At 48.0% G+C, this 18,096-nt stretch overlaps 1 protein-coding gene across 1 annotated transcript; it reads left to right on the top strand.

The window, feature by feature from the left end:
- The first annotated feature begins 5,868 nt into the window (after positions 1–5,868).
- LOC125633071 (stonustoxin subunit alpha-like) lies at positions 5,869–16,583 on the top strand. The gene is made up of 3 exons (XM_048842179.2): positions 5,869–5,965; positions 12,787–14,501; positions 15,798–16,583. The coding sequence occupies exons 1-3, from the start codon at positions 5,869–5,871 to the stop codon at positions 16,581–16,583; spliced, it is 2,598 nt and encodes an 865-aa protein (XP_048698136.2).
- The last annotated feature ends 1,513 nt before the right edge of the window (positions 16,584–18,096 follow it).

Here is an 18,096-nt window from a genome sequence, read left to right as displayed (position 1 = left end):
TCAGGTTATGGTCCATTTGATTGTTTTGACACCTGGCTGAGGGGTTGGCTAGCCTTTTGTCTCTGGGGAACTGGTTTGAAGCTGTTTCCCCAGACTTGAAATATATCTTTGTCACCGAGTGCATAGGCTTGGTGCTCCAGAACCACTCTGAATGATGTTCAGACAGGTCTCTCTTGCAGTGTGACAACCCCTCAGGGCTTATGCTCACTAGGGCAAGAAGCCCCCTTGGCTTCAGCGCCTCCCGGGTCTGACCTCAGAACTTTCAGCACCTTGTTTCATACCGTGAGCTCCCCACAGTGAGTCCACCTGGATAGGAAACCTGGGGAAGACTTACATGCACCCCAAAGGCTCACACAGCCCAGCTCCATATCCAGTAGTGACTCTCAGCCAGCGTGGGACACAGACGGGTTATTAGTCGTCGGGACCCAGCGTAGAACAGAGCCTGTTAGCACAGAAATTAGGAACATTCAGCAAAGTCCGTCTTTTGGGGGGGGATCCAGCACTCTCCACCCTAAGACCCAGGAGACTGACTGTCTTTCAGCAGCCCACCCTCAGTCATATCCTGTTGCCCCTTCTCCATCCTTTGTCTCTTTCCCGGGCAAACTGGTCAGCTGACCTCCACCTCTCTTTTTTCTCCAACTCCTCCAGCTGGCTCTTGCAGAGGATGGGCCCCAGCCATTAGCTGCCTAGAAACAGAGTGTCTGGCCATTGTCTGAGCCCAGGCAGCCAGCCGGCAGTCACACCTGCTCTCTAGGGATCTCTGCAAGGATCACACACCCTTGTCCCACCACCTAGATACTTGTGCAACACATCAGTGAAACTGCGGCACACGCAGAGCATTCATACAAAAGATTAAGATAATTCCCACTTTGTCACAGTCTCGTACAGTAGAATTTTATAACTTTACATACAATGATGCCACAGATACTTTACCAGGACAATAATGTTCAGCAGATTATACGTTTGTAAATGTTACTTAACAAGGCACACTTAGTACAATATTTATCATAGTCTTGTGAAAGGGGTCAACATAGGAATACAGACTGTCACAGTAATGGGTATTTTCTTTGGTTTGTTTCCGAATGGCTGATTCAGAGAGTGAAATTAGTCCTTTACTGTAACTGTAGTTGGGATGCGTAAATAAAATAAAATAGAGACATATCCTAGGAAAAGAGTGTGGGGTTAGAGTGTTACTGCTGCTGAATCCTGGGGAAGTGTTTGAATTATAAAATGAACTGAGCGTATAGTGCTTAATAGCAGACCCCAAACAGCAACCCTCAGAGCAAAACAGACAAAAAGGCTTATTAAAGGGAGTCCTACTCAGAGAAATAAACGGAAGAGACAAGGCTGTTCTAGCTGCTTCTGGCTTCCCATAAAGGCTGCAGCTTCAGCTGTGTGAGTAACCAGCTGCTTATCCCTTGGGAACAGCAAAAGCGCTGCATAGCGCCTGCTGCCAGTCCAGAGTGTGCACTCCAGCTTCTATTCGAAGCCGCGAAAGACACTGACTAACATGAGAGCAGAAGCCTCAACTGAGAGCCTCAGACTTAAGCGCTGCTCAGGTGCCCCCCGGCAGGACAGAGCTGAAACTGCCATTGGATATCACTGACCGGGCACTTCGGTGCTGGGAGTGACTGAACCACGTAAGATCAGCAAAGGAAAGCAGCAAAACCCTTTGGGGGCTCCACGGGGATCCCAGTACGAGTGTCTGCAGGAATGTCTATAAGAGGCCTGGATGATAATCAGACAGCCCTGCTTTTAAAGTGTGGTCCCCACCCCGTCCCCCCAAGAGATGTGTCACGCCTTAAGGAGCAAAGAGGACATAGAAGAAGGGAAAAGTGAGGTGGGGGAAAGGTGCTCCTTTTCTGGTGCAGTGGCAGGGGTGGTGGGGGGGTGCGGGGGCTATAGCCACCCTCAAATTTGCCTTAGCCCTCCCGTAGCCACCCCTCCCTGCGCAAAGGTCAATGTTACGGGAAAGTGAAGGGGGCACGGTATCGCCATTGCCACCCTTACCTCTGCGCTGCTGCTGGCAACGGCGCTGCCTTCAGAGCCGAGCCGCCGGGGAGCAGCCATCGCGGCCGGACCCCAGCTCGGAAGGCAGCGCTGCCGCCAGCAGGGCTGGATTAGCTCTTCTGGGGGCCCGGGGCCATTAGAGTGTGTGGGGGCCCCGGCCAATGGGAGCTGTGGGGGTGGAGCCTGCAGGCAAGGGCAGCGCGGGGACGGACTAGCTTCCCGGCACTCACGGCAACGCGGCTCCAGCCCAGGTGGGGAGGAACAGCAGCCTGCGGGGCCACCTCTCCCCCACCCGCGCCAGGCAGGTCTGAAACCCAGGGTCTTTAGTGGCTGCAGCCCAGGGCCTGGGATAAGGGGGCCTCACAAAAAGATCCGCACTTTGGGCCACCTGGAGGTCTTTCCGCCGTGGGCCCCTTAGCCCGGGTCCTGGGCTGCAGCCCCTGCGTTAATCCCGCCCTGGCCGCCAGCAGCGGTGCAGAAGTAAGGGCGGCGTACACATCGGACAACTTTGCTCACATTTAGTCGACGGTGCTGAATGCGTCCAGCCTTCGCGATCAGTGGTTTAATGGGATCTATGGGAGTTTTTTCAGCCTTTTGAAGGGAAACGCTTTGGTTTACCAGTGGCGGTGCTTGCATCATCCGGTGGAGCAACTTGACCACAAAGTGACGCAACGATCCTCTGTGACGATGCTCGCCTAAACCAGATGAGGCTGCCTGCGAGGTCTGGCCGTAAAAAGCTTCCCCTTCTGAACCACCAACTAAAAATGATCTTCATAAGTTGGGGAGGTGGGGAGCATTCGCAATCGCCTGCCCCATAATAAGTTACTGAAAACAATGCACCTCTGATTAAAGCCCTAATCTCCAGCATAAATCCTCTCAGGCAGTCACCCAGGCAAGGGAACCTGACAACTTACTGAGAAAAGACATAAGGGCAGAGTGACATTTGCATCATGTGATCAGGGTTATCCACCCATCCTGGCTACTTCGACTCCTGGCTACTGTAATAGCAGAGATGACTGTGTTTGGCAGAACTCAGTAAAGCAGTGTAGTCATTGTTACCTGGGGAGGCAAACAGTTGTGCATATCTCTCTATCAGGAATACACAGGAAGGTTTTCAGGTAAACAAGGCCATTTGCAGCCAATTGTCCTGGTCAATGGGAGCCATCAAGTTCCTAATGCCCTATTGACAGTCCTCACCTGGTATGACTACATCAGTAATAAGAAAAGGAGGACTTGTGGCACCTTAGAGACTAACCAATTTATTTGAGCATAAGCTTTCGTGAGCTACAGCTCACCTCATCGGATGCATAAAGTGGAAAATACAGTGGGGAGATTTTATATACACACAGACCATGCAAAAATGGTTGTTTATCATACACATTGCAAGGAGAGGTTTCAGAGTAGCAGCCGTGTTAGTCTGTATTCGCAAAAAGAAAAGGAGTACTTGTGGCACCTTAGAGACTAACCAATTTATTTGTTAGTTTCTAAGGTGCCACAAGTACTCCTTTTCTTATTGCAAGGAGAGTGATCACTTAAGATGAGCTATTACCAGCAGGAGAGTGGGGTGGGGGGAGAGAAAACCTTTTGAAGTGATAATCAAGGTGGGCCATTTCCAGCACATTTCCAGGAGTTAACAAGAACTTCTGAAGAACAGTGGGAGGGAAGGGGAGGAATAAACAAGGGGAAATAGTTTTACTTTGTGTAATGACTCAACCACTCCCAGTCTCTATTCAAGCCTAAGTTAATTGTATCCAATTTGCAAATTAATTCCAATTCAGCAGTCTCTCGTTGGAGTCTGTTTTCAAAGTTTTTTTGTTGAAGAATTGCCACTTTTAGATCAGAAATCGAGTGACCAGAGAGATTGAAGTGTTCTCCGACTGGTTTATGAATGAGAACACTTCAATCTCTTTGGTCACTCGATTTCTGATCTAAAAGTGACCCCATTTTTTCATGGTCTGTGTGTATATAAATCTCCTTACTGTATTTTCCACTTTATGCATCTGATGAAGTGAGCTGTAGCTCACGAAAGCTTATGCTCAAATAAATTGGTTAGTCTCTAAGGTGCCACAAGTCCTTTTCTTTTTGCGAATACAGACTAACACGGCTGCTACTCTGAAATCTGTCAAATACATCAGTAATACAAGTTCATATCTTATATTTCTAACTTCAGATATAAAAATGAGACATGCATACAAATAGGATGAACACATGCAGTAGATTCTAAGCTTTCTAATGATACCATACACAGGGTATTTAGCGTAAAGAATATTCCAGTTATGTCATATTCATAAGCATATTTTCATAAAGCATATGGAGTGCAAAGTCACAACTACAACTGGTCAAAACTTTTCTGACGGACTCGACAGATCAGCACCTGCCACAGGAACATGTGAGTTTAGTCAAAGGGTCTCCCTCCACCTACTGGGTTGCTGTGTGTGTCTAGGGAATACATTAAAACCACGAGGAGTCTGGTGCCATCTTAAAAACGAACAGATTTATTTGGGCATAATAAATCTATTAGTCTTTAAGGTGCCACCAGACTCCCCGTTGTTTTTGTGGATACAGACTAACATGGCTACCCCTCCGATACTGGGGAATACATTGTGTTTTAGGGACACTGAAACAGCAGCCCGGGCAGCTGGAACATTTAGATATTTCCAAAACAAAATGTATCAGACTTCTAGTCCCACTACAAATTTCCAGTTTTTGGCTTTTGGTCCTGAGTCAGGACAGAACATTTTTCAAAAAGTCAAATTTTTTCCTGGGCTGGAAATTCTGTTTCCTGGCCAACTAACAAAACCATCCCAGCTTCCCCCATGCTACTCACCTACTGGATACGGTGACCATTCTCTGTAGTGAGGGCAGGACTACAGGATTCATTGTGTGAAATGCACAGGCACAGAATTCAATGTATTAAGATTATGACAAATCGTCATTAGTGATTGAAACACTCAGGGTCCAATTCAGTGTTGCCCTGCACCCGGTATAGTCACTTACACCAGTGCAAGGTGGGTGTGAAACACAACCATTCTGACCGGCAGCATTTCACACCCACTCTCAGCTCACTTCGCTCTGGTGTCTCCACAGCGTGCAGAGCTGCAGTGAATCAGGTCCCTTGTCCTCACCCTCCAGGCCCTGCTTGTTCTCTTCCCTGCCTACATCTCTCCTCACACTGCCTCCCAGTCCCCTCTTCTTACCGCTTCCTTCGTTCCTAACGGCTTAGATCCTGACTCTCCCCTGCCTGGTGCCTGTGTCATTTTTGACACCTGTGGGTTTAAAATGCTACCAGACCAGAGCGGAAGCGTTTCATACTCACTTTGTAGGGGTATCAGTGATGACACCACTGGAAAATCAGGCCGTGGTCTCCTACCCCAGTCTGCCTTATCCTGTCCAACCATCTCCTTCTCTCCCCCTTCAACTTTCTCCTTTAAATCCACTTCTTCCAGCAATCCTGCCCTGGCTGAGTTCACCAACAATTTCCCTTCACTGTTGCCCAGGGCTCTGTGTTTACACTAGACAGTGAGATCACTGACATCCCCCAGTCATGTCAGTAGCATCAAAATGACACACAGAAGAGCGAAACTAGCCCTTTTGCCAGGCTTCTGCACGGACTAGTTACTGTTGGGAATCAGTTTCTGGGCCCTCAGTACAATGCACCTGAGTGTGTGTCAGGAAATGACACAGAACCATGCTCACAAACTCACACTTCCAGTGTGATGAACCAAACTCTCCTGGTCGGAGAGGTGTGAAGTCCGCAGCCAAGGAGAAGCGTTTGACTCTGCGCCCTGGAGGATTTCAGTGTAACGCAAGTTATTTCTTGCAGGTGAGATACAGAGGAAAGTGTTTGGACGTTAAATCATGGCCAGGTCAGCTGACACCATTGAGATGTCAGCTCTGGGCCGCCCTTTCCAGCTGGGGATGCTGTACGACTGCCGCAGTGACGCCCTCATCCCAGGTAATTCCCCCCAGCTGTAACCCCTGAACTCAGGAGTGAGAGGAGGAAAGGGTCACCGTCCGAACCCCTTCATACCTGAGAATGAGCCAAGTGCACTGTGAGTGGTCTGGTTATGGGTATTATGGAAATGGCCCCGCACATTCCCCAGGGTCCGGGTCTGAAGTAACTGGATGGGGCAGGAGGTACCTGCGTTGGGCTGGTGACCTGCCATTCGTTCTAGGTCATGTAGAACTAAAACATCTCGTGAGCCTGATTAAATTAAACTACCCGCTGCCCACTTGGGAGGGTTTATTTTCTCCTGATCTTTTATCGTGTGGCTGCGCCTTAATATCTCCACTCACCAACCAAGAGACTCTAAACGTCCCCTCCCTGGCAGTTAGTAACCCAAGAACATAAGAATGGCGGCACTGGATCTGACCAAAGGTCCACCTAGCCCAGTATCGTGTCTGCTGACAATGGCCGATGCCAGGTGCCCCAGAGGGAATGAACAGAACTGAGCAATTATCAAGCGATCCATCCCTTGTCATCCAGTCCCAGCTTCTGGCAGTCAGAGGTTTAGGGACACCCAGAGCATGGGGTTGGATCCCTTACCATCTTTCCTAGTAGCCACTGATGGACCTGTCCTCCTGGAACTGATCTAATTCTTTTTTGCACCCAATTATAACCTGTCTTGGGACGGACTCTTAACTGGTCACCCCCCATCTATCTTGAGGCCACCCCAGTTCCAGCCACCCAACAGCTGCTCTGTGCACAAGGAGGCTAATTTTGGGAGATCACAAATATCTTGGTGGTGTTTGACTCGGATGCCAGGCAGCCACTTTCTCCCTGACTCTTCTCCAGTGCCCCCGTCCCCTGAGGAGCTCTCCCACCCCACGGTGCACCCTACGGGACCTCCAGCAGGGGCGCTGGCTCTGCCCTATGCATGGCCACGTGCCGGCCTCCTCCCCAGTTCCTCTCAGGCCGAGCCTTTTGCAGCGCTCCCTTTGGCATGAGAGGAGTCACTAGTGCGGCTGAACAAACATCCAGCATCCCCGCTCCCACGTGGAACTGCAGTCCCAGTCCCTGGGCGGCTCCCACTCCACGTGGACCCAAGAGTTGAACTTGACACTTAGGACCGTTCCCTAACTACTGAGTTTCAGCCAGTGTAGAGAACCAGCAGGGCAAGAGAGCAAACTCTTCTCTTCGTGCGCACACAGCATGTCCCTGCTGAAATCCATAACCCGCCTGTTGCTGTACTTGCAAGGTATTTGCACTAACAGAGCAGCGATGTAAGGTCCATGCAAAAGGAGGTTTCCTCTTTACCAGGAATTAATTTCTGCTCATTGTGTCGTTTCTGGCTACGGTCCCATGAAGTGCTGTGTACAGGAGCTTAGAGAACCCGACCTTCAGGACGCGCTTGTGGGGAAAGCACAGTCAATGTGGAGGACTGAAGAGAGCCTGAATGTTGCACGCTCTTGGCTCTCTCCCTCTTTATGTTTGATCACTGAACACAGGCTCCAGGGGTCAGATTTTTAAAAGGATGCACCAGGCTTCTGAAAATCCCAGATCACAGAAACCCCCTTGGGAACTGCCAACTGATGTGCAAGACCACTTCTGCTCCTGCTTCCCTGCCCAGTCAGCTTAGGACTTCAGTGCCCTGCCTGGTTTGAGCCAGACCCGCTAGCCTGCTGCAAACCCAGACCCAGGTCTGAACCACGTCCCCTAACAGCTGTAGGCTTAACTGAAAGCAGCTTACAGAAGTGTTCCTGTCCTTGATGCTCAGAAGCCCAACTCCCAATGGGATCCAAACCCTGTTTTACCCTGTATAAAGCTTATCCAGGGTAAACTCATAGATTGTTCGCCCTCTATAACACTGATAGAGAGAGATGCGCAGCTGTTTGCCCCCATCCCTGCAGGTATTAATACCTACTCTAGGTTAATTAATAAGTAAAAAGTATTTTATTAAATACAGAAAGTGATTTAAGTGGTTACAAGTAGTAACAGACAGAACAAAGTGAATTACCAAGCAAAAAATAAAATAAGACATGCAAGTCTATGTCTAATCAAACTGAATAGAGATAAAAACCTCACCAGTTCCAGTAAGCTCTCTTTTATAGACTAGTGTCATAGAATCATAGAATATCAGGGTTGGAAGGAACCTCAGGAGGTCATCTAGTCCATCCCCCTGCTCAAAGCAGGACCAACCCCAACTGAATCATCCCAGCCAGGGCTTTGTCAACCCTGACCTTAAAAACTTCTAAGGAAGGAGATTCCACCACCTCCCTCGGTAACCCATTCCAGTGCTTCACCACCGTCTTAGTGAAAAAGTTTTTCCTAATATCCAACCTAAACCTCCCCCACTGCAACTTGAGACCATTACTCCTTGTTCTGTCATCTGCTACCACTGAGAACAGTCTAGATCCATCCTCTTTCAGGTAGTTGAAAGCAGCTATCAAATCCCCCCTCACTCTTCTCTTCCGCAGACTAAACAATCTCAGTTCCCTCAGCCTCTCCTCATAAGTCATGTGTTCCAGTCCCCTAATCATTTTTGTTGCCCTCCGCTGGACATTTTCCAATTTTTCCACATCCTTCTTATAGTGTGGGGCCCAAAACTAGACACACTACTCCAGATGAGGCCTCACCAATGTCGAATAGAGGGGAACGATCACGTCCCTCGATCTGCTCGCTATGCCCCTACTTATACAGCCCAAAATGCCATTGGCCTTCTTGGCAACAAGGGCACACTGTTGACTCATATCCCGCTTCTCATCCACTGAAACCCCTAGGTCCTTTTCTGCAGAACTGCTGCTGAGCCATTCAGTCCCTAGTCTGTAGCGGTGCATGGGATTCTTCCATCCTAAGTGCAGAATTCTGCACTTGTCCTTGTTGAACCTCATCAGATTTCTTTTGGCCCAATCCTCCAATTTGTCTAGGTCCCTCTGTATCCTATCCCTACCCTCCAGCATATCTACCTCTCCTCCCAGTTTAGCGTCATCTGCAAACTTGCTGAGGGTGCAATCCACACCATCCTCCAGATCATTAATGAAGATATTGAACAAAACCAGCCCGAGGACCGACCCTTGGGGCACTCCACTTGATACCGGCTGCCAACTAGACATGGAGCCATTGATGACTACCCATTGAGCCTGACAATGTAGCCAGCTTTCTATCCACCTTATTGTCCATTCATCCAGCCCATACTTCTTTAACTTGCTGGCAAGAATACTGTGGGAGACTGTGTCAAAAGCTTTGCTAATGTCAAGGAACAACACGTCCACTGCTTTCCCCTCATCCACAGAGCCAGTTATCTCATCATAGAAGGCAATTAGATTAGTCAGGCATGACTTTCCCTTGGTGAATCCATGCTGACTGTTCCTGATCACTTTCCTCTCCTCTAAGTGCTTCAGAATTGATTCCTTGAGGACCTGCTCCATGATTTTTCCAGGGTCTGATATGAGGCTGACTGGCCTGTCGTTCCCAGGATCCTCCTTCTTTCCTTTTTTAAAGATGGGCACCATATTAGCCTTTTTCCAGTCATCTGGGACCTCCCCCGATCGCCATGAGTTTTCAAAGATAATGGCCAATGGCTCTGCAATCACATCCGCCAACTCCTTTAGCACTCTCGGATGCAGCGCATCCGGCCCCATGGACTTGTGCTCGTCCAGCTTTTCTAAATAGTCCCGAACCACCTCTTTCTCCACAGAGGGCTGGTCACCTGCTCCCCATGCTGTGCTGCCCAGTGCAGCAGTCTGGGAGCTGACCTTGTTCGTGAAGACAGAGGCAAAAAAAGCATTGAGTACATTAGCTTTTTCCACATCCTCTGTCACTAGATTGCCTCCCTCATTCAGTAAGGGGCCCACACTTTCCTTGACTTTCTTCTTGTTGCTAACATACCTGAAGAAACCCTTCTTGTTACTCTTAACATCTCTTGCTAGCTGCACCTCCAGGTGTGATTTGGCCTTCCTGATTTCCCTCCTGCATGCCCAAGCAATATTTTTATACTCTTCCCTGGTCATTTGTCCAATCTTCCACTTCTAGTCTGGGTCCAGCAATCACTCACACCCTCTGTAGTTACTGTCCTTTGTTCCAGTTTCTTTCAGGTTTCTTTTGGGGTGGAGAGGCTCTCTCTTTAGCCAGCTGAAGACAAAATGGAGGGGTCTCCCCAGGGTTTAAATAGACTCTCTCTTGTGGGTGGAGACCCCCTCCTCTCTCCTATGCAAAGTCCAGCTACAAAATGGAGTTTTGGAGTCACCTGGGCAAGTTACATGTCCCTGCATGACTGAGTTCCTTACCAGCCAAGCCACCTTCCTGGGAAAGCGGGAATACCTCATGGGCCCAGCGCTGGGGCCGGAGACCGAGGCAGCAGCATGCGGCACTGGCAAAAGGGGGCCGCGTCTGCGGGCTGATGGACACTGAGCCAGGGTTGAGAGAGGTGGGTGGCACTCAAGCCCTGGCAGGGTCCCCTCTTCCCCATGGGCATGACCCACAGCCTGTGTGCCCCAAGAGCCTGCTGAAGGTGGGGGGAAGCGGGCCCCTCATCCCTCCTGCCCCCCCCAGGGCATCAGATCCCTCCTACGCCCCCTCCCCTTCCTGCCCCCCCTCCCCAGGGTCCCCATCCATCCTGCCACCCCCCGTCATTGCCCACCCACCCAAAGCTGGGGCCCACCCCATTTTCCTGTCCTAGCTATGCCACTGGTTTAGCCATCTAAAGACCTTCAAAAATCCGGCCCTACATGTCTTTGCTGACAGCAAATAGCTGCAAATCCCGCTGGCAGACATGTCTCTCCTTCCCCTCTGTGGCTGGTTCGATTTGCAGAAGTCAGTGGGAGCTGTGCTTTGTACATATGAAGTTCTATAAAACCACTAAAAGCGCTGAAGAAAACTCAGGCCCTGGGCTTCTCAAGTCAGACACCCGAATGAGTGGATGTTTTGTCCTTACTCTCTGTGCCTCAGTTCCTCACCTGTAAAATAGGGATATTAACACCTCTCTGCCTCCCAGGGGGGCTGCGAAGAGAAGTGTGGGAATGTTTTTGAAGCACTTGGATATTATGGTGATGGGCACCCAGGAGGAAACAAACAGTTCTGTAGTCAGTGCAGAGTTTGAGGAGTGTCCAGTAACTAAAGCCTGGGGTCACACTTTGAAAACCTACCACAAAACAGATTTTTAATCTGAGTTATTTGCTTTCCTGACGTTCGGCTGCTTGGCTTTGCAACCTTCACGTTCTTAATGTAAAAGGGTTTTAAATTTAAGTTTAGAGATATTGTACTGGAGAGGGAGCTAGTCCAGCGGTTCTCAAACTGTGGGCTGGGACCCCAAAGTGGGGTCGCCAGGGCTGGCTTAGACTTGCTGGGGCCCAGGGAGGAAGCCCTGGGCGCGGGGCTCAAGTTACAAGCCCCTGCCTGGACTTTGGCCCCCCTATCCGGTGCAGTGTGCCTAGGGCTTTGGCTTTGGCCCCTCCACCCAGGGCAGCGGGGCTCAGGCTTTGGTCCCCCCTTCCTGGGGGCATGTAGTAATTTTTATTGTCTTAAGGGGGTTGTGGTGCAATGAAGTTTGAGAACCCCTGAGCTAGTACAATCTGTTAGATACTTTGGGATCCATGAGGATGATGATATTGATCCAAGAATAAGTGCCCAGTCCGGAGCCTAAACCTCCTTTAAGGCCCCAGCTCAGGAAGGTCCTTACACATGCATGTGACCTTAAGCCTCACTGAAGTCAGTTACGACTTGTGCTGTGACTGAATGTGAACATGGTGACCCAGATGGGGATGCATCTTGCAGTCCCCAGCTCCAAAGGAGCCCTTTCTCCTTTAGGCACAGGGTCCTGTTATTTGTGTATCAGACTCTTCCGGACCGTGTATTTTTTGATACCTCATTTTATAAAATAACAAAGTTTGGTAGACAGAGCTACCAGAATGTAACTGTTGGTTCCTCGTGCAGGTTCTCTGCTGTCTAAGACACACCACAAAGGGGTGAGAGTTCTAGCATGTGTGTGTATTTCTCTGTGAGTTCATCAGGAAGGGAGAAAGGGATTGGTGATAAACAAAGCTAATGCCAAGTGCATCGCATGCCACACAGAACTAGCTGTCTGCAGAAATCTTACTGCATGTTACAGCAATAGGCAGACAAAAGAAGTGAGAGCATGGGCATGTCTAGCTACAACATAACCAAAACTAAGCTCAATTACAAACACAATTTAGTTTACCATAAACTTTTGAAATCTACAGTCAATCTGTGGAACTCTTTGCCAGAGGATGTTGTGAAGCCCAAGACTATAACAGGGTTCAAAAAAGAACTAGATAAATTCATGGAGGATAGATCCCTTAATGGCTGTTAGCCAGGATGGGCAGGGATGGTGTCCCTCGCCTCCGTTTTCCAGAAGCTGGGAATAAGCAACAGGGAAAGGATCACTTGATGATTCCTTGTTCTGCTCATTCCCTCTGGGGCACCTGGCACTGGCCACTGTCAGAAGACAGGACACTGGGCTCGATGGACCTTTGATCTGACCCAGTATGGCCATTCTTATAAGTGCATGTACACGTAACAATCTCATTATCAGCTGCTGAAACTGCCCTAGGTGCAGCAGGCTAACATAAAAATGTCATTTGAATCATAACTTTGCATAGTCAGGGTGTGGGCGTTTATGTTAGACTTATCAATGAATGAATGCTAATCTATGTTTATTCTCACACAGACACAGTGAGTGAAGCATGTTACCAGATCAGACACTTTGTTCGGGGCCATTCCGCTCTTATTTTAATGTGAGAAAATGTCTGGCAGTTACAGAACAGAAAGGTTTCTTACTCTCTCTGCCATTGACCATGTGTCTGTCTGTACTATTCTAGGCATCACTTTATGGGACCTGGAGACACTTCAAAATGATGTAGACGCAAAACCACAATCCAAGACTGAATTTCAGATTGTTGCATCTGACACCACGGAAGACAAGGCCTCTGCCCTCAGTGTCACAGCATCGCTGAAGGCCAGTTTCCTGCTTGGCCTGGTGGAAGTGGGTGGATCTGCAGAATATTTAAGTGATACCAAGACATCAAAACAACAAGCCCGTGTTTCTCTCCAGTACTCAACTACAACACAGTTTAAGCAGCTGACTATGAGCCATTTAGGGTACCATAATATCTCCTACCCTGACGTGTTTGACCAAGCCACGGCCACCCACGTGGTCACGGCTGTGCTGTACGGGGCACAGGCTTTCTTTGTCTTTGATCAGGACATTTCTTCATCTGAGAACATACAAGAGATACAGGGAAAACTCCAGGTTATCATAAAAAAGATACCCCAGGTTTCCATCGAAGGGGAAGGAGCTCTCAAAATGGATGACACAGAAAAAAAACAAGCTGAAAAACTTAGTTGTAAGTTTTATGGTGACTTTGCTCTTGAGAACAATCCATCTACTTACCAAGATGCCATGAAAACATACTCCACCCTCCCCAAGCTGCTGGGTGCCCAGGGGGAGAAGGCCGTGCCAGTGAGAGTCTGGCTGTACCCGCTGACCAAGCTGGATTCCAAAGCTGCTCAGCTGGTGCGTGAGATCAGCACAGAACTGATCTTTGATGTTCAAACCGCCCTGGAGCAACTGACAGAATTAGAGATGCGATGTAATGACGGGGGGAAGAATCCAATTGCCTCAACCTTCCCCGAAATCAAGAGGAAAATCCAGCAATTCAAAGATCTGTGTAAGCAACACAGACAGACTTTCCAGAAACAGCTAGCAGGAATCTTACCCTCCATCCGTGGAGGAGGAAAAGAGGAAGGGGCCCTGGTGGACATTTTAACCTACAAAAACCAATCACCATTCAACACCCAGCAACTCAATGAATTTCTGGATAAAAAGGAACGAGAAATGACTTTCATCAATTCCTATCTTTCTGTCCTAGAGGATGTGGAAGTGGTGTCCTCCCGGAATAAACTGGATGAAATAGTACTTGCCCCCATGAATGACTTTGTCGTCGCCTTTATGTTCACTTCATTACACGAAGAGGAGCCATATTTATCAGATTTAAAACTCTGCCTTCAGACCCAGTTTATGAAGAATACCCAAGATCCTGCATCAGCCAGTTCTGTCTGCGAGAAATCCAAACTGTGGTTTGAGGACAAAGAGAGAAACCAAAAAGCCCGAAAATCTGCAAAATCCATTTCAGACTTTGCCCGGGTCAATAAATCTCATGGGAAAACTCGATTCATTGTGGCCTCAGTCCCAGATGAGGACAATCCTGGAGCTTCAATTTACCTCTATGAAAATGGAGACCTGGTCAGCACTAACTATGAACTTCCATCGAAGCCTCTTTCTCTCCTGACAGATGGAGTCAGACATGACCATGTGCAGCTCACATTTAAACCAGCAGCCTTTGGGAGAAAGGAGATAACCGGCTATCGGGTGGAGCACAGAATGGTAGGGCAGGAGAACTGGATGGCTGTGGATACAAATGATAAAGAAGAGACGTTCACAGTAACGGGGCTCCGTCCAAACACCGAGTACCAGTTCCGATACGCTGCAGTGAGCAAACCAGGGCTCAGCGAGAGCAGTGACATGAGTGATCCTGTGAAGACTCTTCCCCCTACCAACCCCCCTGGAAAGCCAGTAACAGATACTTTAGAATCATCTGCCATCACCCTCACCTGGGAGTGTCCAAATATTACTGGAGATGGAGTTGTTATAAAGGAGTATAAGGTGGAATATAAAGAGCAGGCTGGCCGTACAAATCATAAGGAGAAAGTCAAATGGCTGGAACGAAGGACTGGAGAGAGAACAGAGTTCTGTACCATTGATGGATTGAGGCCTCAGACGCCCTACAGATTTCGAGTGTCGGCTGTGTGTGCAGATGGGGCTGTGAGCGACCCAAGTGAGGAGATGCTGATTTCAACACCAAAGGGGAAGGTATCAAAGAAGCAGCCACATCATTCCCTTAAGGAAAGTCCTGTGACAAGAGACACGCAACCTCCAACATCACCAACAAAATCACAGACAATAACACACAATTTTGTGAAACGAGGGTCTCTGATAACAGAAGGGCCCCTGTCAATTTATACCCTTCCATTAGAGACGACACCATTAGGTCCTAATGCATCTTACATAAAGAACAGGCTGGGAAAAGAAAACCTACAGATCACTAACAAAGTCATTATGGTTCTGGGAGCAACTGGGTCAGGAAAAACTACACTCATCAATGGAATGATCAACTATGTCCTGGGTGTGCAATGGGAAGAGGAATTCAGGTTCAAACTAATTCATGAAATTACAAACAGAAGCCAAGCCCAGAGCCAGACATCTGAAGTGACAGCCTACGAGATCAATTGCAAAGAGGACTTACGGGTCCCCTACTCCCTGACTATAATAGACACCCCGGGATTTGGCGACACCAGAGGGATAGATCAAGACAAAGAGATAACAAGGCAGATCCGAGAGTTTTTCTCCACCCCCGGGGCCATTGATCACATAGACGCCGTCTGCGTCGTACTTCAAGCCTCACTAGCTCGTTTGACACGTGCCCAGAGGTACGTGTTTGACTCCGTGCTCTCCATTTTTGGGAAGGATATAAAAGACAATATACAAATCCTGATCACCTTCGCGGACGGACAGACGCCCCCTGTTCTGGAGGCCATTAAGGAGTCTGATGTGCCATGTTCCCAAAATGCTGAGGGCATGCCCATTTATTTCAAATTCAATAACTCTGCTCTGTTTGCGAGCAATACTGGAGCTGATGAGGGCAGGTGTAATGTCGATGCAATGTTCTGGCACATGGGAGCCATGAGCACGAAGACATTTTTTGAGTCTCTAGGTAATTTAGAAACAAAAAGTTTAACATTGACAAAGGAAGTTCTCAGAGAGCGGAAGGAGCTGGAGACGGCCGTGCAAGGGCTGCAGCCGCAAATCAAAGCTGGCCTGACAAAGCTCGAAGAGCTAAGACAGACTGAGCGAGCTCTGGAACAGCATCAGGGGGATATGGAGGCCAAAAAAGACTTTGAGTATGAGGTAGGAAAAACAGTGCCAGTGAAACTAGAGGTTGTTAAAGATTATTTAACAAACTGTCAGACTTGTCATTACACGTGCCACTATCCCTGTGGTCTTGCTGATGACAAACAGAAGAATAGGTGTTCTGCGATGGACAGGTCTGGACACTGCACTGTTTGCCCAGGTAAATGTCAGTGGAATGTTCACTTCAATCAAAAGTACAGGTGGGATTATAAGGTAGTAAAAGAGAAACAGACCTATACACAACTGAAGGAAAAGTACGAGAAGGCATCGGGTGAGGTGATGACGACTGAAAAGATATTTGAGCAGCTTTTTCTGGACTACACAGAAGTAGAAGATATAGTGCTAGAGCTTATTGAGAGATCATCTCTCAGCCTCCAACGCCTGCAAGAAATTGCCTTAAAGCCAAACCCGCTGTCCACTCCGGACTACATTGACCGGATGATCATGTCAGAAGAACAGGAAGCAAAGCCTGGGTACCAGGAACGCATAAAATCACTGAGTAAAGTGAGAGAAACAGCTGTGATAAAAACCAAGACCGCCAATAACGAGGAATTGCTGCCCATAGAGTTGGAAATATATAGGAAGCGTAGTCAAAAGCGATCTAGATTTCAACGAATGTTTGATGCAGTAAAACACTTGTTTAAATAATAACGATGATAATATTTAGAGCTTATTACATTTTTCAGGCCTGATTCTCCATTGCATTGCACCTTGTGTTGTCACTTACAGATCTGCATAGTGGGTTCAAATTGTATGTCAACTGCAGCCAGGTCAGAATGGGATCCACTCTGCTCACGTGTAAACACCACAAGGTGCAGGGTAAGGGGGAAATCAATCATTTCATCTTTAAATTGATACACAAACAGGAACTTTAAGAAACCTCAACCCAACCTTTAAATCTGAAATTCATATCTGAACCAGAAAGTGGATGCATTTTTTGGCCAAGGCCACAGACCAAGTTCATCCTTAGTGAATCTCCACTAAGTTAGGTTTCAGAGTAGCAGCCGTGTTAGTCTGTATTTGCAAAAAGAAAAGGAGGACTTGTGGCACCTTAGAGACTAACCAATTGGTTAGTCTCTAAGGTGCCACAAGTCCTCCTTTTCTTTCCACTAAGTTAGAACAAGATCCATTTTCAGTTCTCCACTCATTCCCAGGATGAGTTCCAGCGGATCAAAGTCTCTTTTAAATGCTTGAAAAATGCAGCACTTCCAACAGCTCCCATAGACGTCAGTGGGAATAGCTGCCTCTCCCAACTTGAAAATCAGGCCACTCATTTTAAAACACTAGTCTGGGACTTGGGAGAACTGGGTTCAATTCCCAGCTCTGCAACAGACTCCCTGTGTGACCTTGGGCAAGTTCCTTAGGCCCAGATCCTCAAAGGTATTTAGACTCCTAACTTCCATTGATTTCATGGTGACCATTGATTTCAGTGGAACTTAGGACCCAAATACTTTTGAGGATCTGAGCTTTAGTCTCTCTGTGCCTCAGTTCCCCACCTGTATAACAGAGATAATAGCACTTCTCTGCTTCACAGAGGTGTATTTATCCTCACCACATTAAAAACTGGGTGCTCAGATACTCTGGTGCTTAACTTTAGGCACCTACCTGTTTCAAAATCTTGGCCAATCTCTGAAACACAGATAGGCCCCCCACTTCTGACTTTGATGAGGGTTCCTTTGTTCCCTACAGAGTCCAGGCTTCCCTCTGGATAAAGAAACAGGTTTTTATTTTCAAAAACTGAATGATAAGAGAAAGGTTTCTACACAGAGGAAAATATTCGTGAACTGTCTTTGATTTAGCAAATGTGAAATATAGTTTGAGAGTTTTTCAGAATCTCAGAATATGTGACGGTCATTCCAGTGCAAGGCTCTGCCCCCCCAAGGCCCTGCTGGTTTCCCCCAATAGGTACCAATTTTTTTTTTTAAATTACACAGCTGCTCTAGTTCACCTTCTTTTTGGGATTTACCTTCCCTGACACTCCAAATCTTTCCTTATTTTTTGCTGGCTTCCTTTCCCTCTGTATCCCATGTCCTCCTGCATTTTGCAGCATGTTCTTTTGTTTTCTCTTTCTCCTTTTTCTCACTTGTTTTCAGTTCCGCATATCTGCTCCCTCCAACTTAGGCGTGGCCCAAAAAGATTTTTTAGGGGCCTCAAAGTTCTC

Source organism: Caretta caretta, chromosome 2, assembly GCF_965140235.1.
Source record: "Caretta caretta isolate rCarCar2 chromosome 2, rCarCar1.hap1, whole genome shotgun sequence".
NCBI classification, from domain to species: domain Eukaryota; kingdom Metazoa; phylum Chordata; order Testudines; family Cheloniidae; genus Caretta; species Caretta caretta.
The sequence above is the reverse complement of the archived record's forward strand: the minus strand, read 5'-3'. Positions and strand labels throughout refer to the sequence as shown.

Excerpts from the sequence above, each read along its gene's own strand:
- LOC125633071 (XM_048842179.2), top strand. The coding sequence starts at position 5,869 with ATGGCCAGGTCAGCTGACACCATTGAGATGTCAGCTCTGGGCCGCCCT. Across the intron at positions 5,966-12,786 it reads CAGTGACGCCCTCATCCCAG|GCATCACTTTATGGGACCTG; the intron begins GTAATTCCCCCC and ends GTACTATTCTAG. Across the intron at positions 14,502-15,797 it reads GCAGTGACATGAGTGATCCT|CTGGAGACGGCCGTGCAAGG; the intron begins GTGAAGACTCTT and ends GAGCGGAAGGAG.